Source organism: Dermacentor andersoni, chromosome 1 (assembly GCF_023375885.2).
Source record: "Dermacentor andersoni chromosome 1, qqDerAnde1_hic_scaffold, whole genome shotgun sequence".
NCBI lineage: Eukaryota > Metazoa > Arthropoda > Arachnida > Ixodida > Ixodidae > Dermacentor > Dermacentor andersoni.
Genome location: NC_092814.1, coordinates 188,442,993 through 188,461,101, shown reverse-complemented (window position 1 = coordinate 188,461,101; position 18,109 = coordinate 188,442,993). Strand labels below are relative to the sequence as shown.

The 18,109-nt window shown below is 49.5% G+C and overlaps 1 protein-coding gene across 2 annotated transcripts in view; it reads right to left on the bottom strand.

The window, feature by feature from the left end:
- Vav (Vav guanine nucleotide exchange factor) overlaps positions 1-18,109 on the bottom strand; it is a 270,027-nt gene that overhangs the window by 140,793 nt on the left and 111,125 nt on the right. For both annotated transcript variants that reach the window (XM_050195358.3, XM_050195360.3), the window contains exons 2-3: positions 6,646-6,762; positions 5,010-5,068 (exon numbers count right to left, since the gene is read on the bottom strand). In XM_050195358.3, the coding sequence (XP_050051315.1) occupies positions 5,010-5,068; positions 6,646-6,762 (176 nt within the window). The remainder of the gene's footprint in view (positions 1-5,009; positions 5,069-6,645; positions 6,763-18,109) is intronic.

Below are 18,109 nucleotides of genomic sequence, written 5' to 3'. Positions count from 1 at the left end.
GTCTGCGCGGAAGAATCGCAGAAACTGCTAGGCCCATGGCCACTGAAAACATGCACTTCAGCGGAAAAAGAGAGCAAGAATTGCGGGGTTGTTCAGAAACTGCGCAGTCACTCATGATCGACGCCATGCACAGTGGTGGACTCCCGGTTAATTTAAACCACATGGGGTTCTTTGGTGTGTACATAAATCGAAGCACACGAGCTTTCTGAATTTCGCCCCCATCGAAAAGCATCTCAACTCACTTCGAGGACATAGGGTATACCAAGCATGTATTAGGTGCCTCAATGACATATGTGTCTTGCACATAGTTTGAGACAATGCATTTTTCAGTTATGGAAATTGCTTTGTGACACTGCACGCAGCAATGTTTACGGCAAAGCGCAGCCGGCTTTCGCCATCTGTACATGTGCGGCATGCGTAATGCAGACCACTTTTGACTGTTGTCATCGTGCGCCCATATTACTAATCTGTGTATTTTCATTACCTGCGGGCCTGTTCATCTCGAATCGCAACGCGGCCTCGCGTGCCTGTTTAACGCTTCGGTACTCAGCATAGGCTATTGTGCGACTTATCTTCGTCTCCTTGTGCGTACGTGCTCAAGTGCGTCTCGGACTATATCGGAAACTCGTTTACTCTCCGAGTTTCTTTATGTTCTTGGCTTTCGTGACTACTGAGGTTTCGACTTCTTATTTATTTTAACTGCTATCGTGTGAAAAGGTGAAGCCGACATCATAAGGTGACAAGATCTCTTACTTTCGTTAAAAAAAAAAAAAAAAAAACGTAATAAAATCGCATGCGTCCCTATTATGCCCCCCCCCCCCCCCCCCCCCAGATTTTACAGCGCTGATGTTAGGACAAAAAATGACAGGGGCGACATATACAGCTAACAGCAAGAACGGAGCTACATGAAGATCATGGTTACAACCTAAGTGGGCGAACCATTTGCGACGCATCGCAAGAGCGACAGCTCTTCATGTGGAAGTGCTAAATAGAATGCTTACTAACCAGCCCCATCTGTCGCAACAGCCGCGGTTTCGATTACGACACTGGTATGATCATTCACGCCTTCCGAACACTGCGGCATCTTCAAAGAGGGGAGCGCAAAAAAAATTAAATTATGGGGTTTTACATGCCAAAAACACTTTCTGATTATGAGGCACGCCGTAATGCGGGACTCCGGAAATTTCGACCACCTGGGGTTCTTTAATGTGCACCTAAAGCTAAGTACACGGCTGTTTTCGCCTCCATCGAAATGCGGCCGCCGTGGCCGTGATTCGATCCCGCGACCTCGTGCTTAGCAGCCCAACACCATAGCCACTAAGCACCACGGCAGGTAGGTGAGCGCATACAGAACATGTGATGTAAACGCAATGCGCGCTCGGCAAAAGAGCCGATACAAAACGGCAGCTGGAGGTGTAACACGCGGAGGTACACACCTCCGCAATTCCGCCGGGAGCTCCGCGGCCTGTCATCGTACGGCGGCGTCAAGGAGCGCGTAGCCGGTGCGGTACCCGAACGGAGTTGCCGAGGGGCGAGATCGCGTGGGTTGCGCAAACGGCGCCGGGAATCGCGAAGCGACCCGAAACCAGTTGCAGGTAACGGTACCGAGTGAAAACGGATGAAGCGAAGAACACTCGACGGTGTGAAAGGCTGATGAGAGAACGCCATGGGCTCGGCCTTGTTGAAACATATTGCGAGGAATACACAGCGCAAATAAAACACGGACTCGGGAGGTACAGCTGAGCACGTGTTTTATTTGCGCTATTCCTCGCAATACGGCGATGACAGCCCAACGACGTTTGCCGCACGGCAGGCGTGGATGCCGCTTCGTAAGGCTTCACCGGTTTTCCAGGCTCAGCGGAATAGCGACGGGCACGGAGTGATGCGGCGCAGTAAATATGCGCGCCTGAGCCGCGCGCAGCTATAGGAAGTGGCTGCCGCCAGGGGCGAGGTGCGCGCAGCTCTGGCAATAAGCGCCAACAGCCACACTTTGACTTGGTCACTCGGCTTACGTATTTAGCAGCTTTGGTTTCATATGGTCTTATCGAGCGGAACCACTGTGGCCAGTAGGCATAAACCAATGTTTCAAACATTACGTTTTTCTTCAACCAGTATTGTGGCACAGCGAGAGAACAAGGACGAGAGAACCCCACATGGACGCGTATTTAGAATTGCTCGTAGATACAGCGGGGCGTGCCACTTTTCACGGAGCTCGACGTTTCTGCGCAGGCGCGAGTAAGAGCGGGCGCGAGAGAGAAAATCTGGGGGCTTTTGCTCCTTGAATATATGACTCAGCCTAGGCACTACGGAGGTTTCTTAGAGCGCGTTGAATTCGTTTGTCGCCTAGACATGCTGGCATTGTGGAGTTCGGTCGAGTTGGTTTATACGCTCCGCCGCTGGCTGCCCGCGCGGTGAAGCAGTGGGCGCGGACGCCGCTTGGTGATCGCTGTGTCTGAATGGACAATATTCTGAATGGTGTTTTATAAGTCGCGGGTCGCTTTTTTCGTCGCTACGATAGATAGGATTTTTTACAAGCACTGCTCCAGGAGGGCACATGTAACCGGCAAACGGAGGCCTCAGGAGAGCACCTGAGGTTATATTAAAGCAGGCGGCGCAGGATCTCCGGGGCACCCAAGCGGTAGCGGGGGGATCAAAGCTGGAAGCCGGGCGGCCCGTGGGTTGGGGCCGCAGAGGCCGAAGCGTGCCTGGGGGTGTTCGCATAAAACATTGGCTGTCCGCGATAGCGGACAGCCGATCTTATACTCCCCTGGCACGCGCAGGCCTCTGCGAGCCCCAGCCCACGGACCAGTCCGGCTTCTAGCTTTGATATCCCCGTTGCCGCTTTGGTGTCCTGGAGGCGCCGCCAATAATGCGAAATAATGACACGTTGTTTTCATTAGTAAAAACATGATCGATTAAATATGATTGCGTCGAGCCGCCAACATGCGATGCTAAGTTCAGCACAACCGCGCCCCGCGACTTCTGCCGGCACGCCTAGGGACAAGCGCATACACCGCGCGCCAAGAAACTCCTCCGTAGTACCTAGGTAGAGTCGTATCTTCAAGGAGAAATACTCCCCACATTTCCTCTCTCGCACCCGCCCTCACTCGCGCATGCGCGCAAACGTCCGTCGTCTCCGCAAGTTCCACGCCCCGCTGTACCTACGAGCAGTTGCAAATACGCCACATGGACAGGCGCACACTCCCAACTAATTCCAGCATACTATATATACGCGTATACAGCACATGCGCACAGAGACAAGAATGAAGTGCAGCCATCAAGGTGCACACAGAAACGAACTCCCAAGAAGCTAAATTCATTACTGTGTGGCACAACACATGACTAACCTACACATGAATCACCTTTTTTCTTGATAAAATAGGCCTTAGCCAGCTCACGCGCAAGTCCATCGCAACTTCGTTTTCGTGCCGCTGATAGCGTTGGTTCACACGTGCATGACCTACAATAATGAGAAAGGTGCGAGCCATTTCCGCTCCTCACAGACACTGCGTGCTCTCGTAAGCGATTAAGTAAAAAAAATGGAGTTTTACGTGCCAAAATAACCATCTGATTACGAGGCTCGCCGTAGTGAGAGACTCCGGATTAATTTTGTCCACCTGGGGGTTCTTTAACGTGCACCTAAATCTAAATACACGGCCGTTTTTGCCCCCTGCGAAATGCGGGTGACGTGGTCGGGATTGGATACCGCGAGCTTGTGCTTAGCAGAGCAACACCAAAGCCACTAAGCAACAACGGCGGGCCCGTCGTAAGCGATCATTTATGCATTGGTCAGTCGGGCCGATGTACCCCATGCCACAGCTTAACGTAATCTCATAAATTACTTCTAGAGAACACTTAATAATAATAATAATAATAATAATAATAATAATAATAATAATAATAATAATAATAAATCTTCCATGCTTCTTTTCACAACCGGGTTTTGTGTTCCCATTTTCCTTTACACGGGCCTGCAATATCTAGACAACTTACAAGGCGCAGAAACTATAAACAAGGAATTTACATTCGTTCAGTGCTCTTTAGTGTGTTAACCTCCTCCCCACTTCCCTTGAAACAACTAAGCCATATTGTTTGTTTGTTCCTTCGAACATGGCGCATACCTTCCCTAAGCCATATTCTTCATTGTTTCTTGAAGCACAGTAACCCAAAAGACCAGTAAAAACAGGCAACCATGCTGAAATTTCACTATAAAGTAATAATAAAACAAGCTAAGCAGACTTTTGGAATGAAGGAAAAAGAAACACCAAAAACTAACGGCAAGCCTGCAGAATTCACCTTCAACACAGCACTACCTCCCCCCCCCCCTCTCTTCCTTCCTCTAAATGTTGCCTATAAATTCATTCCCGACCGTCAGGATATATAAAAAAAAAAAAAAAAAAAAAAAAAAAAAAAAAACACCGCAAACATAGCACTCGGAAATAGGCGTGAAAAATAAAAAAAAGAAAGTTCGACGGCCGCGTGATGTGTTCAATGTCGAGAATGAGCTGAAAAAAAAAAAAAAGAAAATAGAAGAGCGATAAACGTAATACGAATGCGTGCTTGATCCGTACAACACCGGGCAACCGGTGAAATAACTACTGACTTTTGCTATAAGCCCATAATTCATGAGAACCTCACCCGATAATGACCAAAGCAGCCTTAATTACCCCGTACGCGCCGCAGTGCTTCCTGCTTATACGTTCTGCCCTACCATTCGGCTCTCGTCCAACGGTGATGCGTGATTTATTTGTCGCTCTAAAGTAAAATCCAAGTCCAAATTTCATTCGACACGCCAGTCAAAATGAAACCAGTAACACAAATTGCGTTAAAAAAAAATTAAGCGCGAACTTGTTGCACAGCCGGTTGGTAAAAGAGTGAAAGATTGAAGGTCCCATTCGGCAGAAAGGATCCTTTAATCCTACACCGCTGACGCCATTAGTCAATATACTATAGGCGACACCGTCATTTCGATGAGAAACGCAGAGAGGGATCAGAGGGATATAACTCACCTCACACCGGATTCTTCAGCCTTTGGTGATCTCGATAGCACCGCCAGCGTGTGTAGCACCTGCGTCGAGGTTTCAATAAACGGTACTCAGACCATGAACTCTCAAGAAAATTTTGGAACAACTTTCATACCACAAACGGGCTCAACAGTACATGCATCCGTTGTATTTTGGTTTTCCTTTCTCTGGCTACTTTATAACGAAGGCCAGTTCATAAAACTGACATAACCTCTTCAACCAAAACAGATTCATTGCAAAATACATATAAGTCAGGATTCCCGCTTTCTATACGCTCACAGCTTGGATTGGTAACTGCACTGGACAATCGAGTCAATATAGGGAGAGAGGAAAGAGGTTATTACGGAAGTCGTTGCCTAGCACTCAGTCGTTACCTAGCGTCGTTACTATAGCAGTCGTTTACCTAGGGTGCCAGAATTCAGGCAAACGAAGGCGGTTTGGGTGGATTGCCGGATGAGCGAAGGAGACGTATAACGTAAACAGCAATATCACAAATAAATTGCATAACGTGTACTCAGAAGAATTAACCCTGCTCGATGCCTGGTTCGGCGGCCACGTGAAAGTGGCGAGGCATCGGTATTGGCGTTGGTCACCGCAAACTGCCAATTCCGCGTTAAAGGCGAAGCCAATGCAGTGCGCAGCGGCACTGAGGAGGAGGGCAAACGCATTGATTGACCCATGGCCTCCGCGATCAGTTCCGGCGCTGCCAGAGCCAGTGGCGTAGCAACAGGGGGGGCCGGGGGGCCGTGGGCCCCGGGTGCAAGGGGCCAGTGAAGGGGGGGGGGGGGGGGGGGTTGTCATATACATCTGAAGACACCCCTCTTTCCGCCGGCTACACCCGGGGAGGGGGGTGACAGAAGACCTATGGGCCCCGGGTGCCAAACGACCTAGCTACGCCACTGGCCAGAGCTCATCGCGGGGGCCACGATTGAGCAGAGTTAATTCTTCCGAGTAACGTCAGGGACCGCTGGTGTCGTGGCGCGCGGACGCGTAATCGTGCGGCTATTTTCATATTTCACGCGTTTTCGTTATAACGCGGAAGAAGTAATCACGCGAGACATATAGTCCCCTAAAAACAACCGAATCTGGTGTTTTAAAACAGAACTATTACTTTTCTATCAAAATTCGCGCCCTCGATTCAGCAATTAAAGTCAGTTAATTCCTGTCATGTAATTATCGATACTTCTATTAGGCAATTTAAAAAAAAATTATCCTGGTGCGGTACGTCCCTAATGACAGAATACCATTGGTTGCGACCTCTTACATTCTATATTTGACTTTTTAAGAGCTTGATTAACGTTAGCTGGGACGCCCTCTATATGCTATAGCATTTCCACGTTCCGCGGCCGCGCGAACTTCCCTAGCTTCCCTTGAAAAGCCATAAAATCCATCTCTATGAAACGTAGTGCATTACCATGGATATTTCCGCGGTGATGATGATGTTGAATATATTTATTGTGGATTATCAGCGACGTCGCCGCGTTACGCCCTCGCGAAACGCTATTCGCCGAAAGGTGGCGGCCCTGCGGACTCCGCCACACGCTTCCCGGAACGGCGAATAATCGCGCAACGTTGGCGATGTCTGCGCTGCCAGCAGCCACCAGCGACAACGCCTACGCACCTTTCTGAAGTCCCCATACTCGAACAGCATGTTGGGCTCGAAAAGGTCGCTGTTGCTGAGGTTGAAGACATTCTTGCAGGTCTGCAGAAATGTCCTGATGTTCTTCAGGCAGAGGAACTGCGTGAGAAAAAAAATACATATAAGAATGTTGCGCCAGTCTTGTCGACGAGTGCGGAAGACGCAGCAACTAAATCACACTGTTCTTCGACAATAAAACGAAGGAGCCACTGCACGCACCATTTACAGCTTCTATTTTTTCCATGCGCGTCGCCGAACGCACACCTCCGGTCAACTACGTGATCGCGCCCGTTGAGCCGTCTTCGGACGAGACATTGTCAACGTCGACAGCTTCAATACCTACTTTGACTCACTCATAGTGACAAGCTGTTAGGTCGCCGGGTGGCTCCCTTTTCGTTCCCGGGGGTAATTGTAGAGAAGGATTTGGAGAACGATATAGTGGGTAGTCCTCTTCAGCTCCTTTTAGTGGGTCGTCCTTTTCTAGCACTTTTGCTCGTGAGTTCCGCTCGTACTGTGAGTCTGTGCCCTGCGATAACGCTCGGTCCCAAACACCGGTGATCGTACATATTGTTAAGAACGGCCAGCTGACATGCAAGTTTTGCCAGCCAGTTGCGACAGCGGGCGTCAACTTTTCCTGGAACGCCACCGCAAATCTCTAGCCACGGCGTCACTAAGTCGACTGTGTGTGGAGAACTATACGCGCGTCCTCGACTCTCCGTCGTTGGAGCCAAGATGAGTGCGACGAAGGAGGCTTTGTGCCTGAACCCGCCACCGCCAACCTGGTCTGCCGTGAACGAGGGAGTCCCCGAGAGAACGTAGTTCGAGGCCCCTTCCCACGCGCCGTTAAGACGCAAGACAATGGACAACCGGCGGGCGCGCTGCGGGGGTCAGCTCGGGGAATAAAATGCGCCTTTATTGACGTAAGCCCCGAGTTCTGCGAAAACCATCTGACCTCGGTTGGGGACCGTGAACCTGTGCGGAAATGTGTGTGTTTAAGCCCTCCCGCCTACGGTGCCTGGTTGGCTCGCCTACGGTGCCTGGTCGGCTCGTCTACGGTGCCTGGTCGAACGTTTCCCTCACCTTGGGATCGAGGGAGGACCGAGTGATAATAAACCGCTGTTGTGCGGCTGCTCAGTGTACTTTCTCTCGCAGTCATGCTAGACTGATGAACTGCAACGTCCTTATGTAGATACTGTAAATAAACCCATATTCCTCGTTCTCGATGAGAAGCAATCTAATTCATGCCCGACTCCAATCTTGACAACTGGTTACGAGCGGTGGGATTGAGCCCCCCAATCCTTACAATATACGGCGTCAAAAGTTTTCGCTGCGCTGTTTGTAGTACGACTTGAAAGGACACATACGGCACTTCCATAATTGCTACTAACCTGACGTATAAAAGCGCGTGCCACAGTTCGCACGTCAGCCGGCTTTACCATTGTTTTTGGTTAGCCGACAAGTTAATCAAATTTAAGAACTATAAGCAAGTGCCACGCATCGTGTTCGTTCTTGAGAATCGTGCAATAGCTGCTATCGGAGGAGCGAGCGACTGGCTTATTTATGTTATTCGCAGGCAAGAAAATCCCGCGAAAGCAAGAGTTCATTTCCGTGCGACATACTTAAGTCGCGATGTCGACTATGTGACAGGGAAGGAGAACGTTCAGCCTTTAATTAAAGAGAGAAATCGGGTCGCGCGCAAATAAAAAAATAATTATAAACTGAAGCTGAGGAAGAAAACAAACGATAATCAAAATGCGAGAGCCTTGTATGACAACTCCACCCCCCCCCCCCCCCCCCCCCTCCTTCCTCAAGCGCGTCCCTTCCGCTCCCTTCCTGCTGTTTCGCTGCCGTGTTGTGTTGAAAGCTTTGTCAAAGAAATAAGGGGGGGGGGGGGGGGGCGGCGGGTGGATGCGAGCGTTCTGAAAAGGTGTCGAGCTGTCTCGGCACAAACGGCGCGTGGTACGGCGGCGGCGGCATGCCGGACATTTTTAGCGCCGCTTCGTCGCGCACTGGCGCGAGACAAGCGCGCGAACAAAGGGAGAACCGTGCTTCACGTTTCGCGTCCGCGCTAAACGATCAGGCGGATTCGAAGCGGATCGTCCTCGTCTCGGCGTCCAGTTCCGCGAGTGTGCGCACCGTGAAGCGCACGCAGCGCCGGGATTCTGGCAATGCGGCAGCAGCCACAGCTGACCGCGCTACGTGACGACGCGAGCCGACTGCTGCTCTCTCTTGTCCGACTCGCATAAAAAATGTGGCAAGGCAGCTCGCTGATCCCACCGCGACTCGGGCGAAGAGCACACGCACACACACGCTCGCCAGCTACGCGCGGGGCGGTGACTTGCTCTTTCAACGTGCACAGTTGCGCAGTCGTTCTAACCTCTGTGATGGAGCATTACTCCACGTCACGGCGGTCCGGCGAGCAACTGGTGTACCGGGCGAGCGAAAATCTCTGCACACATTCGACCCGCCTGGCGGATAAAGTTGAGCGCTGATGAAAAAAAAAAAAAAAGGCAAATTGCGAGCCAGTGTCTGGCAGCGGCGTTGCAGTACGGCGATACAGCAACGAAAGCGCTCGGGAACGATCTCAAGCGCGAACAGCATTCCACTGCCTCGTGCGATGAGCGACAAGTCGCGGGGCAGTCGTGACGGACCGTATAAAAGTAATTTCATCCACCTTGCGACATCCATCGCAGCAACGGAGCGTCACTGCTAACCGCAGTAACGATTAAGTCGCTGTACAGGAGGCCTCGAGCCGCGTCTCACGCATACACGGTGTCACAGCTAGCATGTCCCACGCGGTTTGTTTTATGGAGTCTTCTGCGTGGATTAAACTTACTGTATGTTGTTTGCAGCTGGCGAAAAGTACGCGTCAGTATTTCCTTTCTGCTTAAGTAATCAAATAAATATTGATATTGCGGTCGATGAGTTAATATGAAAGTGACTGGGCTCCTGTAAAAGTGTATGACTCTCTTGTTTTCGGCGTGTGTGGCTCTTTATTTAGCGAAAAAAAAAAGAAGAAGAAACATACTGCACCTAACTCTAAAGCGCACGCCGCAGCTAACGCTGCTCACGCTAGCTCAAGTTTCGGAATTGCAGTACGATCTCTGTAAACGAAAATGGATTAAACGGCATTGCCGCTTAAACGGAACAGCCTCTAAATTGCAAGGTTGTTTTTGTATTTGGGTAATGCAAAAAGAAAAACAGTTTCGTTAATTGGAACCAAAATTTTCGCAAACTCTCTGTAAATGTAACCACAGAAGTAAGCCCTTAAGGAACTTTGCAGAAAGAAGCAGGATCTGAACAATATATTTTGCGAGATCTGTCTTCCATCCAGACAGCCCTCTTTAAAGAGCGATGGCAACGACTGAAGCAGGCAAAGATTTGATAGGTTTTAACACATAGCATGTACAAGCCTGGACAGCTTCGCGGCACTACCATTTGCCTCATAGACGACCAAAGGACAACCTAAACATCGGACGCCTTACAGCACGCCTTTCGAGACTCCTCCTGCACGACCACGCGTTTTTCACCCGCCGACTGTAGGAGTTATGCTTTCTCTCTTCTCTTTTGTTACGTCGCTGGCGCCTCCTAGACACAGAAGTCAATCAGAAAGCCGACGACCGGCCCAAACCAAGGGGACAAATGAGCTATACATTCACTTCTTTATGATTAACATATCTAGCAGTGTTAAGAGGGCGTACGATATACAGGGCTGTACCTCTGCACACCTTTCTCAGTAAACGGAACTACAGTAAATTGGAACAAAATTATTCGGTTCCTTGAGGTGGCGCAGATGTCACTGACGGAACTCGTTTCCATGCCTGCAAGTATAGCGTCTGCCAGCGTCACTGCCTACTGCGAAGTGTTTGAACTTATAGAATACAATTGCGACGCGTCTTGAAAAATTCTTTCTCGAGTGAGAGAGAGCCGATTTGCAGAGCGTAAACGCACGGGAAAGAGAACGTCTGTTACGCAGAAGGCGCACGGTTGACCGCATAAATCCCAGCGAGGGAGAAACCGATAACCGCTTGCGAATGCGCACTTTCAACAGTCATTTTGCATAGACACTTAGTGGTGGTGGTGGTGGTGACGTTGCAACAGGCGTGTTTGTGTCTGGAATGCTTGGTCGCCAATCGTTGAGCTCGATCATCTTTTACGTTGTTAACACGAGTGTTTCAATAAACGCCGATCAACTCAGTGTGACGGAGGAAAAAAAGCCACTAGACTGCGTAATTCATAAGTAGAACGAGAGCATAAAATGTAGTAGAGGTTGCTTTCACATAAGTTAACCTCACGATATATAGAGAAAGCACCTATAAGGGGCCGCTCCTTTAGTATTAAATGGAAATGCTAGTTGGGCATTACAGCGTTTGTACAACGGGAGCAAACGAGAGACAAAATTCGAGAAAAAAACGTTCTTTATTTATTTAGCTTGCTTAACTTTTTTTTTTTTTTTTTTGCAGGCCTCCGCGCTAACCGATCGGGATATACATCCGCTGCAGGTGTCCGGCGGACTGCCAAATGCGGAACCGGAGCGTACGCGGCGGCCAACGAGGCGACCCTCGTGGAAGAAAGTGGCGCTCGATAAGCAGTGAAAACAGTCTCCGTCGACGGAATCGGACACAAACCGGATTTCCGGCCCCCGCGCTGGCTGGCGATACGTTGCCGTGGCTCGCACCGCAGCGGCAACGAGACAGCGGCGCATGCATGGCCGGCTGAGCAGGGATGATCGGCAAATATTTTTTTAATTCAATTAATCGCTTTCAATGCGGGGCCTTTCATCGATCAATTGAGTAATAGAAGTTTTTGCCGGACACTTTAAAAAGGTTAAAACACGTTTATGTACTTTTGTAGGAACCTATTTTGATGTTCGAGAGGTGGAACCAGGTTAGAAGTACAAATGTATAAAGTTTGATAAAGAATAATATTTAATTTGTTAAAGACTAAATATAGACATTGTGAATAAAACCGCTGCAGACACGGGGCGGATGGAGACGACAACACAGGGCGGTACTTGAAACCGACTTTTTATTGAAAAACAGCATGGCTTTTATAGAAGATGGCACGTGTAGCCTGACAACCAATAGCAACCAGGATGAAGTAAAGACCAACAAAAAATTTAACATAGCAGAACTTTCTCGGAAGATTAAAAACGAACGCATACACGTGGACGTTTCATTTGCGTTGTTCACTTTCAGCTTTTTCACTTCCACGTGTATGCGGTCGCTTTTAATCTTCCGAGAAGATTCTGCTATGTTAAATTTTTTTGTTGGTCTTTACTTCATCCTGGTTACTATTGGTTGTCGGTCTACACGCGCCATCCTCTTTAAAAGCCATGCTGTTTTTCAATAAAAATTCGGTTTCAAGTACCGCCCTGTGTTGTCGTCTGCCTCCGTCCCGTGTCTGTAACGGTTTTATTCCACAATGTCTCACCAACTGGCCGACATCTTTACCCAACTAAATATAGCTGGCACTATAGTGGCCAGAAATTGCAATATGCACAGGGGAAAATAATATTACTGGTTTAGGATCTTAAGCCACGTGCTCTTTTCTACAGAGCGAAGGAATGTCAATCGGCTGGAATGTTTGCGTGAAACCGACACCTTCTTTGAAAGGCCACACAACCAGCATGCGAGAATAGACGCTCGGAAGCTATAGATTTGCTGGAATCGATATGAACTCCATCGCTATGTTAAGTACATGCTCCAAACTGGCGCGAATGCCGTGCCAGGTCTTTAGCGCACTGGGAGTGGTACGACAATCAACGACTCGGTTTCTATAGTATGCCATATGAATTGCGAGGACATTTCGAGCCTCCGGCTTCGAGCGGCGAGGTAGCGTGTGGGGGAAGCGAGAGGTAGTCGTTCTTCATTGAGTATGAAGAACGACTTAGGAATATGGAAGAAAGTGAATGGGCTGGGAGAGTGTTCAGGTATCTGTATAGGAAAAACATTGATTCACAGTGGAGGAAAAGAACTAGGAAGCTTACCAGCAAGTATGCGGCCTGTATGGTGAGCAACACAGCAACAGAGAACGCCAAGCGGAAAGTCAGAGAGGCTTAAATAATCTCATGGGTGGCGGCAATGGAAAAGAAACCTGCCATGAGTAACTACTTAAGAGGAAAAAACGAAATCAGGAAAGAAACAACTTATGATAACTCAAAGGGAGGCTCATTACTTTTCGAAGCGAGATCAGCGTGCCTTAGAACACGCACCTAAAAAGCGAGATATTATAAGGAAGAATAAGCATGTGCTTGCTGCGGTAAATCTAGGGAAACGATGGGACATGCTTTATTAGAGTGTAAAGACATCTGCCCAGCGGTCGACTTAGGCACCACTGGCCTCCTTGAAGCCCTTGGGTTCAGCGAGAGCAGGGGAAAAGTAAACATGTCCGCAATAGAGATTAGTAAGAGGCGATTGGAAGATTGGTGGAAGAAAAGTTGGGAAACTATAAAAAACGGAGACGTACAAAAGCAAAGTTCACAATAGCGGGTCAGAAAATGTGGTTGTAGGAGTTCACAGTGTTTTTTTTTTTTCTTTTTTAACTTGGGTAGGACATTAGGTAGTATAATAGCAAGAGCTTGGTGGCGCAACCCACCACCCCGTTCCAAAGGGGACGCTCATAACATCCATCCATCCAGGTAGCGCTCGGCTCGGCATCCCTCAGGACTCGCAAAAACAGTCGACAATCGCTCTATACCACAGACGCAGTCTCTGCTCGTGCTCTGCCATTCTAGTGCGATTTCAAAATTCTCACACCACTCCTGTCAAACTCTAGAACTCGATTAATCGAACATGTCTAATTGATCAAGTCGATTAAATGGAAGGTGGACATCGATGACGATTAATCGTTGCGCGGGACACTTTTATTCGATTAATCGCTCATCTATATTACCAACCCTGCGGCTGAGCGCTGCATGCGCGAGCCGCACGTGCGATCGATCGCTTTTGGGGCATATCACTGCGGCGCGCCCATTGGCTGAGCAAGTTCAATCAGAGTATGGGTATAGTGCCTAGAATTCTAGGCACTATAGCATGGGGGCAGTTACACACTGTTAAGAATGGCGAGCTGCAATGCGGGATTGCCACCAAATTACGACTGGGGAACAAGACGCGCATCCCCCACTCTCCGTCGCTTCAGCTAGGATGCGTTCGATGAAGCGGGCTTTGTGCTGAAAACCGCCGCCACCACTCTAGCCCCATCGCCGTTGTGACGGAATGAGTTCGTCGGACGAACTATTGTGCCCGAACTCCCCAGCGCATACCTGATCTGCTACGCGTGCGTGAGCTGCCGCGGGAAAGCCGTTTTTTGTTGCTTCTCACGCGCCGGCCGGCACGCAGGACAACGAGCTACCCAGAATGTCTCCGAGGTACTCGGAACGGCTCCCCTCTGACGTCGGCTCCGGACATCGGAATGTGTGTGCCTTTGTGTGCCTAAACTGTTCTGCGGGGCGGCGGCGAATTTACAATGAGTAAACGAACGTTCGCGCCGCCTTGTATCGCCGGCGGACCGAGTGTTTAAAAACGGCTGTTGTGCGGATGCTCGACACACTTCTCTTGAGCAGTCATGTTGGACTGACACTCTTTTTCTGAAGCAGTCATGTTAGACTGATATAAATATTGTAAATAAACCCATATTCCTCGTTCTCGATGAGAAGCAGTTCTTCCCTTCATCAACGTCCTCAGCGTGGATAAGTTGGACGACGGCATGGGCCAGCTACCTTCGAATTCATGCCGGACTCCAATCTTGACAACGGATCACGAGCGATGGGATTGAGCCCCCAATCCTGACAACACATTGACGCGTAGACACTGGCACACACATACAGACTAATATATCAGGAGAAGGCTGGAGATTAATGGTCCAATTTTTATTTGAAGAAATGATGGGGGGGGGGGGGGGGCGTTGTCATAAACTAAAACTTAACACTTATTTCGCCAACAGTTTCGAGAATGGTAACCTCTTCGTCAAGGCAGTTTGAAAGTTTCTGTGTTCTTTTGTCGCGCCGGCATGGTCATATACAGGAAGGCATGGTTATATACTGGCTTATGGGCTCGGGTGAAGCCGGCGGCGGCCATCTTGCGGGGGGCAGGAAGCAGCCTGTCAATAACTTCGCGGCGCTATTCGCCGACTTTTCCGGCAGTTTTTAATTGCTTAACCGACTTTCAGGTTCTAATGCTACACTGTGGACTATGAGGCGAGCCACATTGCAGGCCTCCGGATAGCAGATATTCGAATACTATCGGCATCAATAGGCAGCTGCCGAAAAGTAGAAAAAAAAATTCGTGAAATAATTAACGTTTTTTTCACCTTCTTTAGTGCAGTGTAGGAATTGATCAATCATGAATGCTGTCAGAACAAAAGGCGTTAAAAACTGAAAATGTTGCATGAGAAATAGCAGTACATGCAACAAACATAAGTATTCTTTATTATATTCATTATCATCAGGCGTTACTTTAGTATCTTCATTGCATGGAGGTTCTCGAACTTTGTTGGCGGCCGTTTCCTTTTAGCCTAATATATAAAAATTTCCTTTATTCTACAGCAAGGCAATGCTAACCTGCAACCTTATTTAAACGAGAAAGACAAGGTTAACATGTCCACTGCTTGAGCATCAACTTTCCTCAAAACATCCGAGCGCGCTAGCACATTTTGGGATCCGCACAGCACCGTGCACGGCGAGATACGACGAAACACATAAGCAGCAGCGACTGGAGTGTTTTTGCCTCCCGCAAGATGGCGACGCGGCGGCTTCACTTGACGGGCGCTCCCTCCACTCTAGCAGTTTTTCTTTAACCTCCTTGGTTCCGCTGCGCCCTCATCCCCCGCTCTCTTCGCTATCACCGTCTTTTATCCAGCGCTGCGCTCCGCATTTGCTCGTTCATCCTTCGCTGTACTCGTTCGCACGGTTACGCCGAGACGCCGACCCTTAACGCATGGACGGGCGCCTAAGAGCTGCGCTCTCTAAAAAAGTTACTGACGTTCTTGTCAGAAAAGTTATTTTTAAACATTTTACCCCATACGTATCTAAAAAAGGAACAGGCAACATCAGTATCTCTTTTATGGCGTTTGCTTTGTTGCCATTTTGCAGATTTTTGTGGTCTCCGTGTGCGCGTTGTCCGGGTGTTCTGCTCTAAGCACGTGTGTGTTTGCTGTTGCGTGATAATGAGACGCATTTTTGTCAAGGGGGTAGTGGACGAAACGTGGGATGTATTTATATCCTGTCCGTGCCACGATCATTCCGGATAACAGCAGCATCACTGATGCGTAGGTTTGCCATCGACTGCTGCGTCGAAGCGTTGTTAGGATTGGGGCCTCAATTCCATCGCTCGTAACCCGTTGTCAAGATTGGAGTCCGGCAAGAATTAGAAGGTAGCTGGCCCATGCCGTCGTCCAACTTATCCACGCTGAGGACGTTGATGAAGGGAAGGACTGCTTCTCATCGAGAACGAGGAATATGGGTTTATTTACAGTATTTACATGCAATTCTTCAGTCTAGCATGACTGCTTAAGAAAGTGTGTCGAGCATCCGCACAACAGCGGTTTTTAAACACTCGGTCCCCCCTTGATTCCAAGGGGACGGAAACGTTCGTCCAGTTATTGTAAACAGGCCGCCTCTCCGCGGGACGGTTTACACACACACACACACACACACGCACACACACACACACACACACACACACACACACACACACAGGTTCACGGTCCGAAACCGACATCACACGAATTTCGTAGAACTCGGAGCGGACCCTCGCAGCGCTCCCGGGTAGCCATTGTCTTGCGTCTTGGTCGCCGCGTGGGAAGGGGCCTCCGTCGACGTTCCCGCGGCAACTCCCCCCTCATAGCAGAAAAGGGCGGCGTTGGTGGGTTCGGTAACAATAGTTGGCCCGCCGAACGCATTCAGTTATAATGGCGATTTTGTGACGCCGTGGCTAGAGGTTTGCGGCGACACTCCAGGAAAAGATGACGTCCGCGGTCGCAGCTGGTTGGCAAAACTTGCCCTGCAGCTGGCCGTTCTTAACAGCGTGCACGAGGGTAGGAGCGGTACGCCTGCGGCTCCGAGGATATAGGTACAGGTCTTCGGTGAGCACTTCGGTATTCGTACGGCTCTCCCATCTGAATGTTTGGTTCACGTGTGGTGCATGGCACCGGTGAACCACGGGTGCCATGCACACACATTCCGATGTCCGGAGCCGACGTCAGAGGGGTGTTAAGAATGGCGAGCGGCAAGGAAAAATTGCCACCCAATTACGACTGGGGGACAAGGCGCGCATCCCCCACTCTCCGTCGCTGCAGCTAGACTGCGTTCGAAGAAGCGGGCTTTGTGCTGAAAACCACCTCCATCCACGAGCCCCATCTCCGTTGTGACGAAACGGGTTCGACGGACGAACTATTGTGCCCGAGGTCCCCAGCGCGAACCTGATTTCGCTACGCATGAGCAAGCCGCGGCGGGACAACGAGCTACCCAGGATGTCTCCGAGCTTCCCGGAACGACTCCCCTCGGTCGTCGGCTCCAGTCCTTCGCACCTGTGTGTTTGCGTGTGTGTGTGCGTCACCTTGTCGCGGGAGGCGGCTAGTTTTGCGATGACGAAACGAACATTCGCTGCCTTGTATCGCCGAAGGACCGAGCGTTTAAAAACGGCTGTTGGGCGGAGGCTCGACACACTTCTCTCGTGCAGTCATGTTGGACTGACACTCTTTTTCTTAAGCAGTCATGTTAGACTGATCTAATTTCTGTAAATAAACCCATTTTCCTCGTTCTCGATGAGAAGCAGTTCTTCCCTTCACCAACGTCCTCAGCGTGTTTAAGTTGGACGACGGCATGGGCCAGCTACCTTCGAATTCATGCCGGACTCCAATCTTGGCAACGGATCTCGAGCGATGGGATTGAGCCCCCAATCCTGACAACTGGCTGACAGCGGTGAGATGGACTTTGCGACATGGTGCTGTATCTGCGGTGAGCGCTTGATTCTTGCTTTGACTCTCTAGGCTTCATTTTGTGGTTGTTCTGTTTAGAACTGTAGGGAAGCTAGATTGTTGTGTGATAGCTAGGTTGTGTTTTCCTAGCTAGATTTAGAGAGCAGAATCAAGGCAGTAAAGCAGCAGTCATGGGGTTAAGGACACTGCTGAGAGACGAGTTGTTGATTGTTGGTGAGGAACTGGGCCTAGATGTACGCGAGGAAATGCTAAGATCAGAATTAATGCATATCATTTCCGAACAGGCCAGTGAGGAAGATATTGAAATGGGATTGGAACTTCTCAAAAAGAGAGAGAAAAGAGAAAGAGAAGAACGGGAAAGAGAAGAACGGAACAGGGAGAGAGAGCAACGCGATAAAGATCGCGAGTTAACAAAAATGCAACTTGAACTTGAAAGCAAACGTTTGGAGTTGTCTCAAGGAAGTGAAGGCGCTCTGGGACGATCAAGTGAGGCAGAATCGTACCGCAT